Source organism: Gopherus flavomarginatus, chromosome 18 (assembly GCF_025201925.1).
Source record: "Gopherus flavomarginatus isolate rGopFla2 chromosome 18, rGopFla2.mat.asm, whole genome shotgun sequence".
In the NCBI taxonomy this organism is placed as follows: Eukaryota; Metazoa; Chordata; order Testudines; family Testudinidae; genus Gopherus; species Gopherus flavomarginatus.
Genome location: NC_066634.1, coordinates 24869559 through 24884265, shown reverse-complemented (window position 1 = coordinate 24884265; position 14707 = coordinate 24869559). Strand labels below are relative to the sequence as shown.

Genomic DNA, 14707 nt, shown 5'->3' with positions numbered 1-14707 from the left:
AGTTCGCACACACCCTCTGCGCCCCCCCACGTGCCCCCCCCGGCTCCCCCCCCGCACAAACCCTCCGCGCCCCCCCACGTGCCCCCCCCGGCCAGTTCGCGCACACCCTCTGCGCCTCCCCACGTGCCCCCCCCGGCTCCCCCCCCCGCACAAACCCTCCGCGCCCCCCCACGTGCCCCCCCGGCTCCCCCCCCCACACCCTCTGCGCCCCCCCACGTGCCCCCCCGGCTCCCCCCCCGCACACATCCTCTGCACCCCCCCACGGTCCCCCCCGGCTCCCTCCCACACACACCCTCTGCGCCCCCCCACGTGCCCCCCCAGCTCCCCCCCCGCACACACCCTCTGCACCCCCCCACGTGCCCCTGGCCAGTCCTGTCCCCCCCACCTCGTTCCCAGGATCCGTCCCTCTGGCGTTGGGAATTTGCTGCTTGTTTCCAGTCCGGCCGCTCTCCCCCCGCCCCCGGCCCCCAGGTCACCCTGGGCCCGGGCTGTGAGACGGAGACCTCCCCCCCCCCGGCCCCCAGGTCACCCTGGGCCCGGGCTGTGAGACAGAGACCTCGGCCCCCTCCTCCCCCCCGGCCCCCAGGTCACCCTGGGCCCGGGCTGTGAGACGGAGACCTGGCCCCCCACCGGCCCCCAGGTCACCCTGGGCCCAGGCTGTGAGACGGAGACCTCGCCCCCCCCCGGCCCCCAGGTCACCCTGGGCCCAGGCTGTGAGACAGAGACCTCGGCCCCCTCCCCCGGCCGCTGGGTCACCCTGTGCCCGGGCTGTGAGACGGAGACCTGCCCCCCCCCCCCCACCTGGCCGCTGGGTCACCCTGGGCCCGGGCTGCGAGACGGAGACCTCGGCCCCCTCCTCCCCCCCGGCCCCCAGGTCACCCTGAGCCCAGGCTGTGAGACGGAGACCTCGCCCCCCCCCCCCCAGCCGCCAGATCACCCTGGGCCCGGGCTGCGAGACGGAGACCTCGGCCCCCCGCCCCCCCGGCCGCTGGGTCACCCTGGGCCCGGGCTGCGAGACGGAGACCTTGGCCCCCTCTCCAGGGAGGTGGCTGGAGTCACCCCCGGCTGCGCTCTTGCAAACACACAGCTCCGAGCAGTTCGCTTTCAACCAGACTCTACGGCCGTTCCTGTCCCCTTTATTGGCTACACAGCGTAAAGCGCATTTCCCCGTCGCCGGGCAGGTCACGGGTGGCGAGCGGTTCCGGGGACCAGTACAGAGCCCACGCAGCTCTATGCAGGGGGTGAAATTGCTGCAGATTCACATGGAGTCCAGCCCCTGCCCCTCACAGCCCAGCTTGGCTCCTGGCTCGGGGCCGCGTCAGGGCCGAAAGTACACGCACACGGCAGACCCCCCTTTCGAATCTCACACAGTCTCTTGTAAAATCTTTACAAATCACTCTCTGGTTCCAAACCCCCTTCCAGAGATTTACAACCAAGAAAAAATAAACTCAACCCAGCCGACTGCACTGATTCTCAGGAAGATTTTCTTTATACAGGAGGAGAAACATTATTTAGAGAAATTACACTATGGTACACGCTCCCAGACCCGAAAGAGAAAGCTGGGGCCACGGCCAGGTGGGGAAACCAAAGGTGGGCACGGCTCTGGGGCAGGGAAGTGGCTTCATCTTGATTTTCTCCCACATTATTACAGGGAGGCTGTGGGTATAAAACGGGGTGGCTGGGGGGTAACACAAAACCGAGGGCGGTTTGCACGGTGGTTGGACGTTCTCCTGGAGGCTGGGGAACACTGGGGGAGCCTTGAGGGCAGAGCCGGTGGGAAATGGTCCCGACCGGCAGCACAGGGTGCTGGAGAACTGGACCCCTGGATCCGAGCGGCCCGGCTCTGCTCTGTCTGAAGAACCAGCCCCAGAGATGGTGGCAGGTGCCACCAGAAGGAGGAAATGCTGGTTCCACACCCGCCACGTGGCCAGCTGGGGTCTTGCCCACTCCACATCTGTTTCTTTTGGAAGACACCTGGTTCTCTACCCCCACGTTGGCCCCTGCCCCAGGCTACATCCCAAAGGCTGGGAACCCGGCAAGGCAGCTTTGGCTAGCGCTGGGGCAACTCCCAATGGAGTGTCTGCTCAGCGTCCATCCGGGCTCTGATGGAGACGGGGGGCTCTTGCCCCAGGCCAGCAACCTGCAGGGGCAGCTCCTTGGAGCCATTCCTGGTGCTTTCCTCTCCAGGGGCCTGAATCCGGAGTCGGATTCCTGAAGCAATCGGCCCATGGGCCTGATCCCTGCTCAGCCCCCCCCAGGGCCCAGTCCGGCTCTGCCCAGCTGCAACTGTGGCTGCTTTGGGCAAGAACCAGCTGCCCCCTACCCCAGAGCCTCCCCCCCCCGCCCATTTATTGCATAAAGATGTGGGAGGAGACCCTCCCCCCTGGCTCGTCCTGCTGGGCCCCACCCATGCCTGGCAGGCCGCAGGCTGGGGGCCAGGCTGCTCACACACGTGCAAAGCCCACACTATGGCTTGTTAGTGGCACCGGAGCCCAGTCCACAGCAGCCGGGACCTCTGAACTCCCGCCTGGGCCAAGGGCCGGTCCCGATCTCCCGGGGCTTGAAGGTGCAGGGGCTGGGGGGCTGCTGCCTACCCCAGTGGACAGGATTTCCACCGGGTGAGGGCTCCTGGTCAGGGGGGACATGTGGAGAGGGGCCAGCGGCTGCACCCCCATGAGACCATCCCCCTGTGCACGGGCTTGGGCACAAACCCGACACACGCAGGTGGGCTCGGGGGCAGATGGCTGAACGGGCCCTGGGGGGTACAGAGGCCCTGGCCCCAGCAGCTCCACCCTTTGCTGTGCAAACACTCCAGCCGCCAGCCCCTGCCCATGGGGCGAGCACAGGCGGCTCCTGGTTGGGTGGCAGGGCCCGGCTCCCTTTGCGAGAGGCCTGGCCCAAGGCTGGGGCCGACCTCTCCCCACTGCCGCTGCAGAGAGCGTAGACGCCGCCAGTCGCGTGTCCAACTTCCCAGGATGGCAATGAAACCCCGGCAGCCCTCGGGGCCCTGGTGCCGCAGGACTTGGGGGATCCAGCCAAGCGCTGCCGATGCTCTTCTGACCCATGGAGCAGAGGTGGGACCAGCAGGCCCGGGATGCTGAAACGTGAGCATGCACGGACGTGCGTGCACGAGAGCTGATGTGCAAGGGGATGCACGAGTGGGAGGTGGAACCAGGGGCTTGCTGGGGGGGAGCCTCAGATACCCTTCAGTAGCGTCAGGGCCAGGGGCTCTGCGAGTGTCAGGACAGCCTGTTCCCCCAGGGGACGAGATGCCAAGCACAGGGCAGCAGCGAGACAGACCAGGCCAGGGGCAGGACTCTCTCTCCAAACACCTGCCCCATCTGGAGCAGCGGGCGCTGCCAAGGAGACAGCGGAGAGGTGGTGTCAGAACGGAGAGCTGCCTGCCAGCGACGGGCCTGGGCACATTGGTCCTGGCGCAGGCTGGGCCAGCCAGGACCACTGGGAAGGACCCAACCCCAAACTCAGCCCCCTTCCCCACGATCCCCGGCTGCGTGAGGTCCTTGGCTGGGCATTGAGGGGCCAGCACATCACTACATGGACCTGAAGGCTGACACCAGCCCTGCCCCCTTCCCTCCCCAAATCCCAAGGCGTGGGCCAAATCCATTGCTGGGGTAAACAGGAGCCCCACTGGCTGCAGCAGAATCTCCTCATATCGGTCAGCACCACCCCCAACCATTTCCATCTCCTCCCACCCAAGGCTCAGGTGTGACCTACCTAAGCTCGGCCTGCCAAGGGTGAACGGGCCCTGAGCCCTGGGAACCCAGCACTGCGTGTGTTTGGAACTCACCCCTGTGCGACGGGCCCCAAGAGCTGTGCAAACCCAGCGCTGCGTGTGCTCAGAACCCAGCCCCTGTGCGACAGGCCCCGAGAGCTGTGCAAACCCAGCGCTGCGTGTGCTCGGAACCCAGCCCCTGTGCGACGGGCCCCGAGAGCCATGGAAACCCAGCAATGCATGTGCTCGGAAACCACCCCCCGTGCAACAGGCCCCAAGAGCCGTGAAAACCCAGCGCTGCGTGTGCTTGGAACCCAGCCCCCGTGCAACAGGCCCCAAGAGCTGTGCAAACCCAGCGCTGTGTGTGCTCGGAACCCGGCCCCCCTGCGACAGGCCCCAAGAGCTGTGCAAACCCAGCGCTGCGTGTGCTTGGAACCCGGCCCCCCATGCAACGGGCCCCGAGAGCTGTGCAAACCCAGCGCTGCGTGTGCTTGGAACCCGGCCCCCCATGCGACAGGCCCCAAGAGCTGTGCAAACCCAGCGCTGCGTGTGCTTGGAACCCGGCCCCCCATGCGACGGGCCCCAAGAGCCATGGAAACCCAGCAATGCATGTGCTCAGAAACCACCCCTCGTGCAACAGGCCCCAAGAGCCGTGAAAACCCAGTTCTGCGTGTGCTCGGAACCCAGCCCCTGTGCGACAGGCCCCGAGAGCTGTGGAAACCCAGCGCTGCGCGTGCTTGGAACCCAGCCCCCCGTGCGACGGGCCCCGAGAGCCATGGAAACCCAGCGCTGTGTGTGCTTGGAACCCAGCCCCCCGTGCAACAGGCCCCAAGAGCCATGGAAACCCAGCTATGCATGTGCTCAGAAACCACCCCCCGTGCAACAGGCCCCAAGAGCCGTGAAAACCCAGCTCTGCGTGTGCTCGGAACCCAGCCCCTGTGCGACGGGCCCCAAGACCTGTGCAAACCCAGCGCTGCGTGTGCTTGGAACCCAGCCCCCCCACGCGACGGGCCCCAAGAGCCGTGGAAACCCAGCAATGCATGTGCTCAGAACCCACCCCCCGTGCAACAGGCCCCAAGAGCCGTGAAAACCCAGCGCTGCGTGTGCTTGGAACCCAGCCCCCCGTGCAACAGGCCCCAAGAGCCATGGAAACCCAGCTATGCATGTGCTCAGAAACCACCCCCCGTGCAACAGGCCCCAAGAGCCGTGAAAACCCAGCTCTGCGTGTGCTCGGAACCCAGCCCCTGTGCGACGGGCCCCAAGACCTGTGCAAACCCAGCGCTGCGTGTGCTTGGAACCCAGCCCCCCCACGCGACGGGCCCCAAGAGCCGTGGAAACCCAGCAATGCATGTGCTCAGAACCCACCCCCCGTGCAACAGGCCCCAAGAGCCGTGAAAACCCAGCGCTGCGTGTGCTCAGAACCCAGCCCCCATGCGACAGGCCCCAAGAGCCATGGAAACCCAGCGGTGTGTGTGCTTGGAACCCGGCCCCTCGTGCAACAGGCCCCAAGAGCCGTGAAAACCCAGCGCTGCGTGTGCTCAGAACCCAGCCCCCATGCGACAGGCCCCGAGTGCTGTGGAAACCCAGCGCTGCGCGTGCTTGGAACCCAGCCCCCCGTGCGATGGGCCCCGAGAGCCATGGAAACCCAGCGCTGTGTGTGCTTGGAACCTGGCGCCCCGTGTGACAGGCCCCAAGAGCCGTGAAAACCCAGCGCTGCGTGTGCTTGGAACCCAGCCCCCGTGCGACAGGCCCTGAGAGGCATGGAAACTAAGCGCTGCGTGTGGTGGAACCTGGTCCCCGTACAACAGGCCCCAAGAGCTGTGGAAACCCAGCGCTGCGTGTGCTCAGAACCCAGCCCCCATGCGACAGGCCCCGAGTGCTGTGGAAACCCAGCGCTGCGCGTGCTTGGAACCCAGCCCCCCGTGCGACGGGCCCCGAGAGCCATGGAAACCCAGCGCTGTGTGTGCTTGGAACCTGGCGTCCCGTGCGACAGGCCCCAAGAGCCGTGGAAACCCAGCACTGCGTGTGCTCAGAACCTGCCCCCCGTGCAACAGGCCCTGAGAACCGTGGAAACTCAGCGCTGCGTGTGCTCAGAACTTGGCAAACGTGCGACGGGCCCGAGAGCTGTGGAAACACAGTGCTGCGCGTGCTCCGAACCTGGCCCCTGTGCGACAGGCCCCAAGAGCCGTGGAAACTCAGAGCTGCCTGTGCTCAGAATCTGGTGAACGTGCAATGGGCCCACGTCCATAGTGGGCTGAGCGAGGGCCAGGTGCCTGGTTCTTATGTGAATGACCCAAAATGCTTAACTCCCCTGGGAGCGTGTGCCCAAAAAGCACCCCCTCCCCCGCCCTGAAACACCCTCGGCTTCCCAGCCCGGGGAGCGACCAGGACTGCCCGCCCCTCTCTGGGCCTGCACCCTTGGGGGGGGGGAGGTTCCTGCGTCCCCCCAGGGGATGAAATGAAGTGGCCGAGGCCCTTCCCCACTGCACAGTCTCTGAGTCCGGTGGAGTTTCCCTCCCAGCCCCACATGGTGCCGGTTCTGCCTATATCATCCCCCGTGGCGAGGAGCCGGGCCGGCTGTCCCCGGCTGGTCTCCTGGCACCGAACGGCCAACAGAGTGGTGCTGGCGTCCTTCCAGTGCCCGGGCTCCCCTCTCCCCGTGGGCCCTGCTTGGGCACAGCCTCCTGCAGCAGGCGGGCGGGGGCACCGCGTCCGGGACATGCGCAGACGGAGGGGCTGGCTCGGCGCCTGGCACGGAGGGACGTGCAGACCATGGGGCGGCGTGGCTCCTCTCTGCCCCGGCACTGTGCCCTAGCACTGCCCGGCCACCTCACTTCCTCCTGCCGGACGTGCTGGCCCGCCGGTCGCCCTCCCGCCGGGGGTTGCCTTCGTCGGTGGAGGAGGTGGTGAGCAGAGCCTGGCTCCAGCGGGCGATCTCAGCGTGCTCCTCGGTGGAGGCAGCCAGCGCCTGGAGCCACTTCTTCATCTCCTCCTGTGGGACAGACACCAGAGCCGATGAAGCCCCAGCTGCTGCCACACCTGCACGGCCTCTGGAGGAGGAGTGTGTGTGGCGGGGGCAGAGAATCGGGCCCCAGCCCCGCAATACACCAGCTGGCTGGGGCTGGGCACGCCCGGCTGGCCCCCCAGCATGGGAAAGCGGCACAGCTCGACTTGCTGGAGCGGCTCAGGACCCAGCTTCCTGCCCCAACGCCCGGCTGGGAACGCTCGAGGTGTCCCAGCCCCAGGGCTCGCGAGGCTCCCCAGCCGAGTGGAACTTCACCCAGTCGGGGGCCCGGAGAACCGGCGCTGCCATGAGAGGCACCCGCCTGCTCTCCGAAGCCTGGGCACACCCTGGCCGGCCCCTGGCTGTGGGCCCCGAGTGCGAGGGGAAGAGGTTCCAATGCTCTGGGCCCAGGCCCTGCCGACGGCCGGTCCTGGAAACGGGACTCAGGAGCCGCAAAGCCATGAGCGTTGGCAGCTCGTCCCAGCTCTGGCAGAGGTAGGGTCCCCCTGTGCCGTCTGAACCCCCAGCCCATCTCAGCCACAGCAGCCTGCGGCGAAGCTCCCGGCTGGCCCCAAAGAGCGAGACCCCGGCCGTGTCCTACCTCGTCCTTGGCCTGCAGCAGGAACTCGTTCCCATCGCTAGTCCTGGGGGAAGCAGGTGGTGTGTTAGTGTTGTGTGGGATTGGGGGGGGAACGTGTGAGGGGGAAACGTGTGAGGGAAACGTGCGAGGGGGAATGTGCGAGAGGGGAATGTGCAAAAGGGACGTGCGAGGGGAAAACGTGCGAGGGGAATGTGCAAGGGGGGACGTGCAAGGGGAATGTGCGAGGGGGAAGACGTGCGAGCGGGGAGCGCTGGGCTGCAGCCTGGTAAAGGATCCACCCAGTCACCCCAGGGCTGGCCCCGGCTGAGCAGGACGCCATGGGGAAGCCCAGGTGGCTGCGTGTGGGGGGGCCCAGGGCTGGGCTTCGGGGGGGGCCCCGGATGGCAGGTGGAAGAGGGATGAAGGGTGCTGCCCTGCTCCAGCCCCACAAGCCCAACTCACCCCCCAGCACAGAGCCCCTAAGCCCCAGGGCAGTACCTGCCCAGACAGTCGCTGCCCCCCCAGGGCCTGGTGTGTCTGACCTGGGGAGGGAGGGGGAGCAGGTGAATGGTGTCTTGGGGCGGGGAGGGGGCAGTGTCTCTGACCCGGGAAGGGGGGGTTGATGCCTGGTGTCTCAGGGCAGGGCTGGTGTCTCTGACTCAGGAAGCGGGGTCGGTGTCTCTGACTCGGGAGGGGCGGTGCCCGGTGTCTCTGGGGGGAGTTGGTGTCTCTGACTCGGGAGGGGCGGTGCCCGGTGTCTCTGGGGGAGGGTGATGCCCGGTGTCTCTGGCGTCGGGGGGGGTTGGTGTCTCTGGCGGCAAGGGGGGCAGATGCCTGGTTCTCGGGGGGGGGGAGTCGGTGTCTCTGAAGGGTGGGGTTGGTGTCTCTGACCTGGGGGAGGGAGGGGGGTGGATGTCTGGTGTCTCTAACCCGGGTGGGGGGCGGTGCCCGGTGTCTCTGGGGGGGTGTCAGTGTCGCTGACCTGGGGGAGGGAGGGGGGCGGATGTCCGGTTTCTCTGACCAGGGGGGGCGATGCCCGGTGTCTCTGGTGGGGGTTCAGTGTCTCTGACGCAGGGGGGTCGGGGTGTCTGACCTGGGAGAGGGAGGGGGGTGGATGTCCGGTGTCTCTGACCCGGGTGGGGGGCGGTGCCCAGTGTCTCTGGTGGGGGGTCAGTGTCTCTGACGCAGGGGGGTCGGGGTGTCTGACCTGGGGGAGGGAGGGGGGTGGATGTCCGGTTTCTCTGACCGGGGGGGCGGTGCCCGGTGTCTCTGGTGGGGGGTCAGTGTCTCTGACGCAGGGGGGTCGGGGTGTCTGACCTGGGGGAGGGAGGGGGGTGGATGTCCGGTGTCTCTGACCCGGGTGGGGGGCGGTGCCCAGTGTCTCTGACCTGGGGGAGGGAGGGGGGCGGATGTCCGGTTTCTCTGACCAGGGGGGGCGATGCCCGGTGTCTCTGGTGGGGGGTCAGTGTCTCTGACGCAGGGGGGTCGGGGTGTCTGACCTGGGGGAGGGAGGGGGGTGGATGTCCGGTGTCTCTGACCCGGGTGGGGGGCGGTGCCCAGTGTCTCTGACCTGGGGACGGGAGGGGGGCGGTGCCCGGTGTCTCTGGGGGGGGTCAGTGTCTCTGACGCAGGGGGGTCGGGGTGTCTGACCTGGGGACGGGAGGGGGGCGGTGCCCGGTGTCTCTGGGGGGGGTGTCAGTGTCTCTGACCTGGGGGAGGGAGGGGGGTGGATGTCCGGTGTCTCTGACCCGGGAGGGGGGCGGTGCCCGGTGTCTCTGGGGGGGGTTCAGTGTCTCTGACGCAGGGGGGTCGGGGTGTCTGACCTGGGGGAGGGAGGGGGGTGGATGTCCGGTTTCTCTGACCAGGGGGGGCGGTGCCCGGTGTCTCTGGGGGGGGGTCAGTGTCGCTGACCTGGGGGAGGGAGGGGGGCGGTGCCCGGTGTCTCTGACCGGGGGGGGCGGTGCCTGGTGTCTCTGGTGGGGGTTCAGTGTCTCTGACGCAGGGGGGTCGGGGTGTCTGACCTGGGGACGGGAGGGGGGCGGTGCCCGGTGTCTCTGGGGGGGGGTCAGTGTCTCTGACGCAGGGGGGTCGGGGTGTCTGACCTGGGGACGGGAGGGGGGCGGTGCCCGGTGTCTCTGGGGGGGGGTGTCAGTGTCTCTGACCTGGGGGAGGGAGGGGGGTGGATGTCCGGTGTCTCTGACCCGGGAGGGGGGCGGTGCCCGGTGTCTCTGGTGGGGGGTCAGTGTCTCTGACGCAGGGGGGTCGGGGTGTCTGACCTAGGGGAGGGAGGGGGGTGGATGTCCGGTGTCTCTGACCCGGGTGGGGGGCGGTGCCCGGTGTCTCTGGTGGGGGGTCAGTGTCTCTGACGCAGGGGGGTCGGGGTGTCTGACCTGGGGGAGGGAGGGGGGTGGATGTCCGGTGTCTCTGACCCGGGTGGGGGGCGGTGCCCGGTGTCTCTGGTGGGGGGTCAGTGTCTCTGACGCAGGGGGGTCGGGGGGTCTGACCTGGGGACGGGAGGGAGGCGGTGCCCGGTGTCTCCGGGGGGGGGTCAGTGTCTCTGACGCAGGGGGGTCGGGGGGTCTGACCTGGGGGAGGGAGGGGGGTGGATGTCCGACCCGGGGGGGGCGGCTAGACTCACTTGACCTTGAAGACGTTCTTTTTCTTCTTGTAGTCAGTGGCCACGTGGCTGGTGGCCTGGTGCAGGGGGAGTGGCGGCTCCCCACCGTGGGTGCTGCCCGACGCCTGCCCCTTGGCATCCTTGTAGAAGCCCAGCTCCCCTCTGCTCAGCACACAGTACAGGTTTACCCAGGACCTACCACAACAGAGCGACCCTGATGGAACGGGGCCGCCTGGGAGCCCCCTGCCCATCCAGCCAGATGGGGCAGGCCTGGGGCCGTGGCCCCACAGCACCCCCGGGAGGAGACCCCTGCACGGGAGCCCGGCTCAGCTGGGCAGGGCAGGATCCCGCGCTCCACGCTAGGAGTGTAACGTAACATCTCACTGCTGGGATCAGGGCCCCATGGGGCCGGGCGCTGCCCAGACCCCAGCCGAGATCAGGGACCCGTCCCCAGACCCCAGCCGAGATCAGGGACCCGTCGCGCCGGGCGCCGCCCAGACCCCGGCTGAGATCAGGGACCCGTCGCGCCGGGCGCCGCCCAGACCCCGACCGAGATCAGGGACCCGTCCCCAGACCCCAGCTGAGATCAGGGACCCGTCCCCAGACCCCGGCCGAGATCAGGGACCCGTCCCCAGACCCCGACCGAGATCAGGGCTGGGGGGCTGCTCAGTGCTGGCCAGGGGCGGGGACCAGCTCCCCTCCCCCGATCTCCCCCCCCAGCCGCTGGGCCCCGCTCACGGCCCCGGCCCCTCACCTGTTGGAGGCCTTCCTGTTGGGCGCCTCCAGCTCGTGCTTCCGGAAGAGAAAGCCCTCCAGCTGGACGGTGTGGGTGGGGGGCGGGGGGGGCGGGGCGCTGCTCTGGGCTGGTGCCGAGCGGGACCTGCGGCTCTCCCCCGGGGGCTGGCTGGGGTCCCTGGGCCGCGGCCTCCTCCTGGGCTTGGGCCTGTCCCGGGCCCGCGGCCGGTCCGGGCGCGGCGTCCTCTCGGGCAGCAGGTCGAGGCCGTTGGGAAGGCGAGCGGGGGAGTCGCGGGGCTGGGGGGCAAAGAGCACATCAGGCGTGGGGCTGGAGCCCCCACCTCCCAGGAGACAGGCTCTGGCCCTGACCGCGGGCAGGGGGCCCAGGAGAGCCTAACCCCCTTCGCGTTCCTCTGGAGCAGCTCTAGCTTATGGCCTGGCCCCATGGCGCTGTGACCCCTGGCTCCACGGCGCTGGCCGCTCTCCCGAGATGGGGTGTCGGGGACCCCTGCTTCCTTCTGCAACTGGCCGTGGGGGCTTTCCCCTGCAACAGGAGCCCAAAGGGGTTAGCTCTGCAGACACAGGGCCAGATCCCCAGCTGGCGTAAATGGGCCATTGCTGCTCTGACTCTGCCGACTCCACCACCGGGCACCGCAGGACACACTTACCAGGGCCGGCACCTGCGCGGTCGACTCCTTCTCCTGCAGCTGCTCCACAATATCCGCCAGCGTGGTCTTGCTGCCAGCGGGGAGAGAGAGGGTGAGACACGCCGCGGTGCCGGGCTCTGGGAAATGGGCAGCCCCGGCGCAGGGAGGGAGCCAAGACCAAGCCGGGATGGGTGGAGGGCACTCGGCGCTCAGCACCCCCCCGTTCCCCCCCAGATTTCCCGGTGGTGCTGGGGGACGTCTGGGATCTGACACAGGAAAACTCAATGGGGGGTTTTTCGTTTGGGCGAAAAGAAAATCCGTGGGATCTGGTGGGGAAGCCGTTTTCTACCCAACGTCCGGCAGCCAGGGGCCAAGCAGCCTCTAGCGCGGCCGACCTTCCCCCTCAGCCCAGGGCCCTGCCGGTCGAAGGCCCCCTAGCGACGCCGGAAGCAGGGGTGGGCGCAGCTGGGGGAGTCTCGGGCCGCGCTGCACGGGGGGCCGTGCAGACAGGTGTCCTGTGCTGGGTGTGAGACGCCCCCTCCTGGCACATCCCTGCGCTGCACTCATCTCCCTCCTCTTGAGTAAACGGCTACAGAGTGAAACTGGTTTCACTCCGGTGCTGGAAGAGGGGCCGGGTTTGTAGGTTTGGGCGCAGACGGGGCGAGCAGGGGCAGAGACCAGCCGCGGTTTGCTCCCCACCAGAGACACAGCAGCTGCAGGAGGGGTTCGCTGGTTGCCAGCTGCCCCTCGGGTGGCCGAGGCAGCCGCCAGCCTGGCACGGTCACACCGCTGGCCAGAGCAGGCGGGATGCTGCGCAGGCCCAGCTGAGCGCCGACAAAAGCCCTCGTGCTCTTCTCGGGTTCCCGGGCCTGGCTCAGGCAGACCCTGCTCCCAGGCAGGAGAAGCAGGCGGAAGACAGCAGCAGCCCAAGCCGCGGACTAGGGGGCACTGGCCTCAACTAGCCAAGGGACGCTGGCAAATCCTGGGCCACGTTTCCCATCTGAGTCACCAGGAGACATTAGGACAACAGCCCAGGGGGCCGCGGGGCCGGAGAACAAAGCCCAGGAACAAACGTGAGATCAAAGTGGATATTACCAGGAACGTGGACGCAGCCCTTTATCCCTGGTCTGCTCATGGCAGATGAATTCTATTCCACGCAATTGAATTACTTCCTTTTACATCCACCGGCTGCCCGTTTGGTGGATTTGATGAATTATTTACATGTAATTCAGGGCCTTGGTTCGGAATTGGATTGTTTCCCATTTGCTGTGAATGCAGCGTGCGAAATCCCTCAGCCCGTGTTTGCAGCATCCCTGCGACAAGGCGAGATGCACAAGAAACGCACGCTTGTGCTGAGAAGCCAGCTTGCTTCTTGGTTCAGTTTCTATACAGCCAGGTTATGTTTGAGTCTCTGCCCAGTTCTAACCCGGGTTGAACACTGGCCCTCGGGGATCCCCAGCCAGCCAGGGCTTTGAGAAACAAACCGCCCCTGTCCACGCCCTCCGTGCCCCAGGACACGGACCTGTTTCATGGGCACATTTCCAAACAAACGGTGACGCGCTGGCGGGACTGAACCCCAAGACTGCAGGGTGTGGCAATGTGGCTCACCCAGGTGAGCGGTGAGCTAAGACCCCCCTGGGAAGTCACTCTCTGGGGTGCCGGGGGCCCAGAGACGCCAGCGGAGGCCTCCCTCGGTGTGCAGCGTGGCACTCACCCGCCCCCTTTGGGCTCGTGGCGCGGCGTCTCCTGCTCGCTGGACTCCTGCCGCTCCAGCCGCCGCTCGTGCCGCTCCCGGCGCCTCTCCGCCTGCTCGTGGCGCGGCGTCTCCTGCTCGCTGGACTCCTGCCGCTCCAGCCGCCGCTCCCGGCGCTCCCGGCGCCTCTCCGTCTGCTCGTGGCGCGGCGTCTCCTGCTCGCTGGGCTCCAGGCGCCGCTCCCGCGGCTGCTCCGGCTGTGTCTCGGCCCGGCTGACCTGGGCCGGCTCCGCCAGCACCGGGCCTGCTGCAGGCACTTGCAGGTGCTGGCTTGGCTTGGCCTCCAGCGTCTCCTCAGCTGCCACCTTAGCCTCCCTGAGCCTCTCGGAGCCAGCGGCCAGGCCCTCCTGCACGCGGTCAAGCTGGGGCTGCAGCCGCTCCGGCTTCATCTCCTGCCGCACGTAGGCCACCCTGAGCTCCAGCGGCTCTGCGGGCTCCCCCGGGCCCCCGCTGGGGAGGGCCGGAGCCTGGGGCCGGCCCCGCAGCAGGTCCTGACGCTCCAGCTTTGCCTCGGCCTGGCGCAGCAGTGAGGGGCCCTTGAGGCCTGGCTCGCTGGGCTCCCCCAAGAATTTGCGGCCCAGGAGTGGTGTGGCCGGCTGCTTGCTCTGCTCGGCCTTCAGCTTCTCCAGCTGCAGGGAAAACAGGCTCTGGTTAAAGCGTAGGGCGGCCCGGACTCCTGGCTCTGGGAGGGGAGTGTGGGCTAGTGGTTAGAGCAGGGGTCTGGGAGCCAGGACTCCTGGGTTCTCTCCTTGGCTCTGGGAGGGCAGCAGTGTCTAGTGGTTAGAGCAGGTAGGCTGGGAGCCAGCATTCTGGGTTCTGTCCCCGGCTCTGGGAGGGGAGTGGGGGCTAGTGGTCAGCGCGCGGGGGGGGGGGGGTGCTGAGAGCCAGGACTCCTGGGTTCGATCTCCAGCCAGCGAGATGGTGAAATTCTCTGCCCCATATGGGGTGGATTGGAGTGTGGCTGGGGGCGGATTGGAGAGTGGCCGGGGACCCCTATGCTGTGGCTGTTCCCTGCCCCCCAGGGCTCATGGGGGTGGATCGGGGCACTGGGGCCCTGTGCTGTGGCTGGTCCCTACCCCCAGGGATCATGGGGGGCAGATGGGGGGCATGATCAGGGGCGTGGCTTGGGAAGATTAGGGGTGTGGCCAGGGGTGGATGGGGGAGTGACCAGGGCGTGGCTGGGGAAGATCAGGGGCGTGGCCAGGCCCCTGTGCTGTGGCTGTTCCCTGCTCCCAGGGCCCATGGGGGGGCGGATCGGGAGTGTGGCTGGGGGGGATCAGGGCTGTTGCCAGGGGCATGGCCAGGGGGCGGATGGGGGCGTGGCCAGGGGTGGATGGGGGCGTGGCCGGGGGCGTGGTTGGGGGGGATCAGGGCTATTGCCAGAAGCGGATGGGGCTCCCCCCCGTACCGTGGTGAGGCGCCGCAGGGAGCTGAATCTCTCCTCCCAGGTGGCAGCCGCCTTGCGAAAGGCCTCGTGGCGCCGGATCAGCTGCTCCACCTCGTCCACGCTGCTGCCCAGCTCGCGGCTCCTCAGCAGGGGCTCCTGGGCGGTGAGCCAGGCATCGGCCACCACGGCCTCCTGTGCAAACTGGTGCACTTCCAGCACTGGGGAGAGCGGGGGGTGAGCATGTGGCCAGT

General features: G+C 68.0%; 1 protein-coding gene across 8 annotated transcripts in view; it reads right to left on the bottom strand.

The window, feature by feature from the left end:
* Positions 1 to 1466: 1466 nt before the first annotated feature.
* Positions 1467 to 14707, bottom strand: part of SPTBN4 (spectrin beta, non-erythrocytic 4) — a 74316-nt gene continuing 61075 nt past the window's right edge. For 2 of the 8 annotated variants that reach the window (XM_050928320.1, XM_050928327.1), the window contains 8 exons: positions 14478 to 14674; positions 13031 to 13698; positions 11338 to 11407; positions 10689 to 10966; positions 9956 to 10129; positions 7339 to 7381; positions 4999 to 6725; positions 1467 to 4444 (listed from right to left, as the gene is read on the bottom strand). In XM_050928320.1, the coding sequence (XP_050784277.1) occupies positions 6564 to 6725; positions 7339 to 7381; positions 9956 to 10129; positions 10689 to 10966; positions 11338 to 11407; positions 13031 to 13698; positions 14478 to 14674 (1592 nt within the window). In that variant the 3' untranslated portion in view covers positions 1467 to 4444; positions 4999 to 6563. Of the gene's footprint in view, positions 4445 to 4998; positions 6726 to 7338; positions 7382 to 9955; positions 10130 to 10688; positions 10967 to 11337; positions 11408 to 12539; positions 12630 to 13030; positions 13699 to 14477; positions 14675 to 14707 lie in introns of those variants that run through there. The other 6 variants (XM_050928321.1, XM_050928322.1, XM_050928323.1 and 3 more) reach the window with 6 other exon arrangements.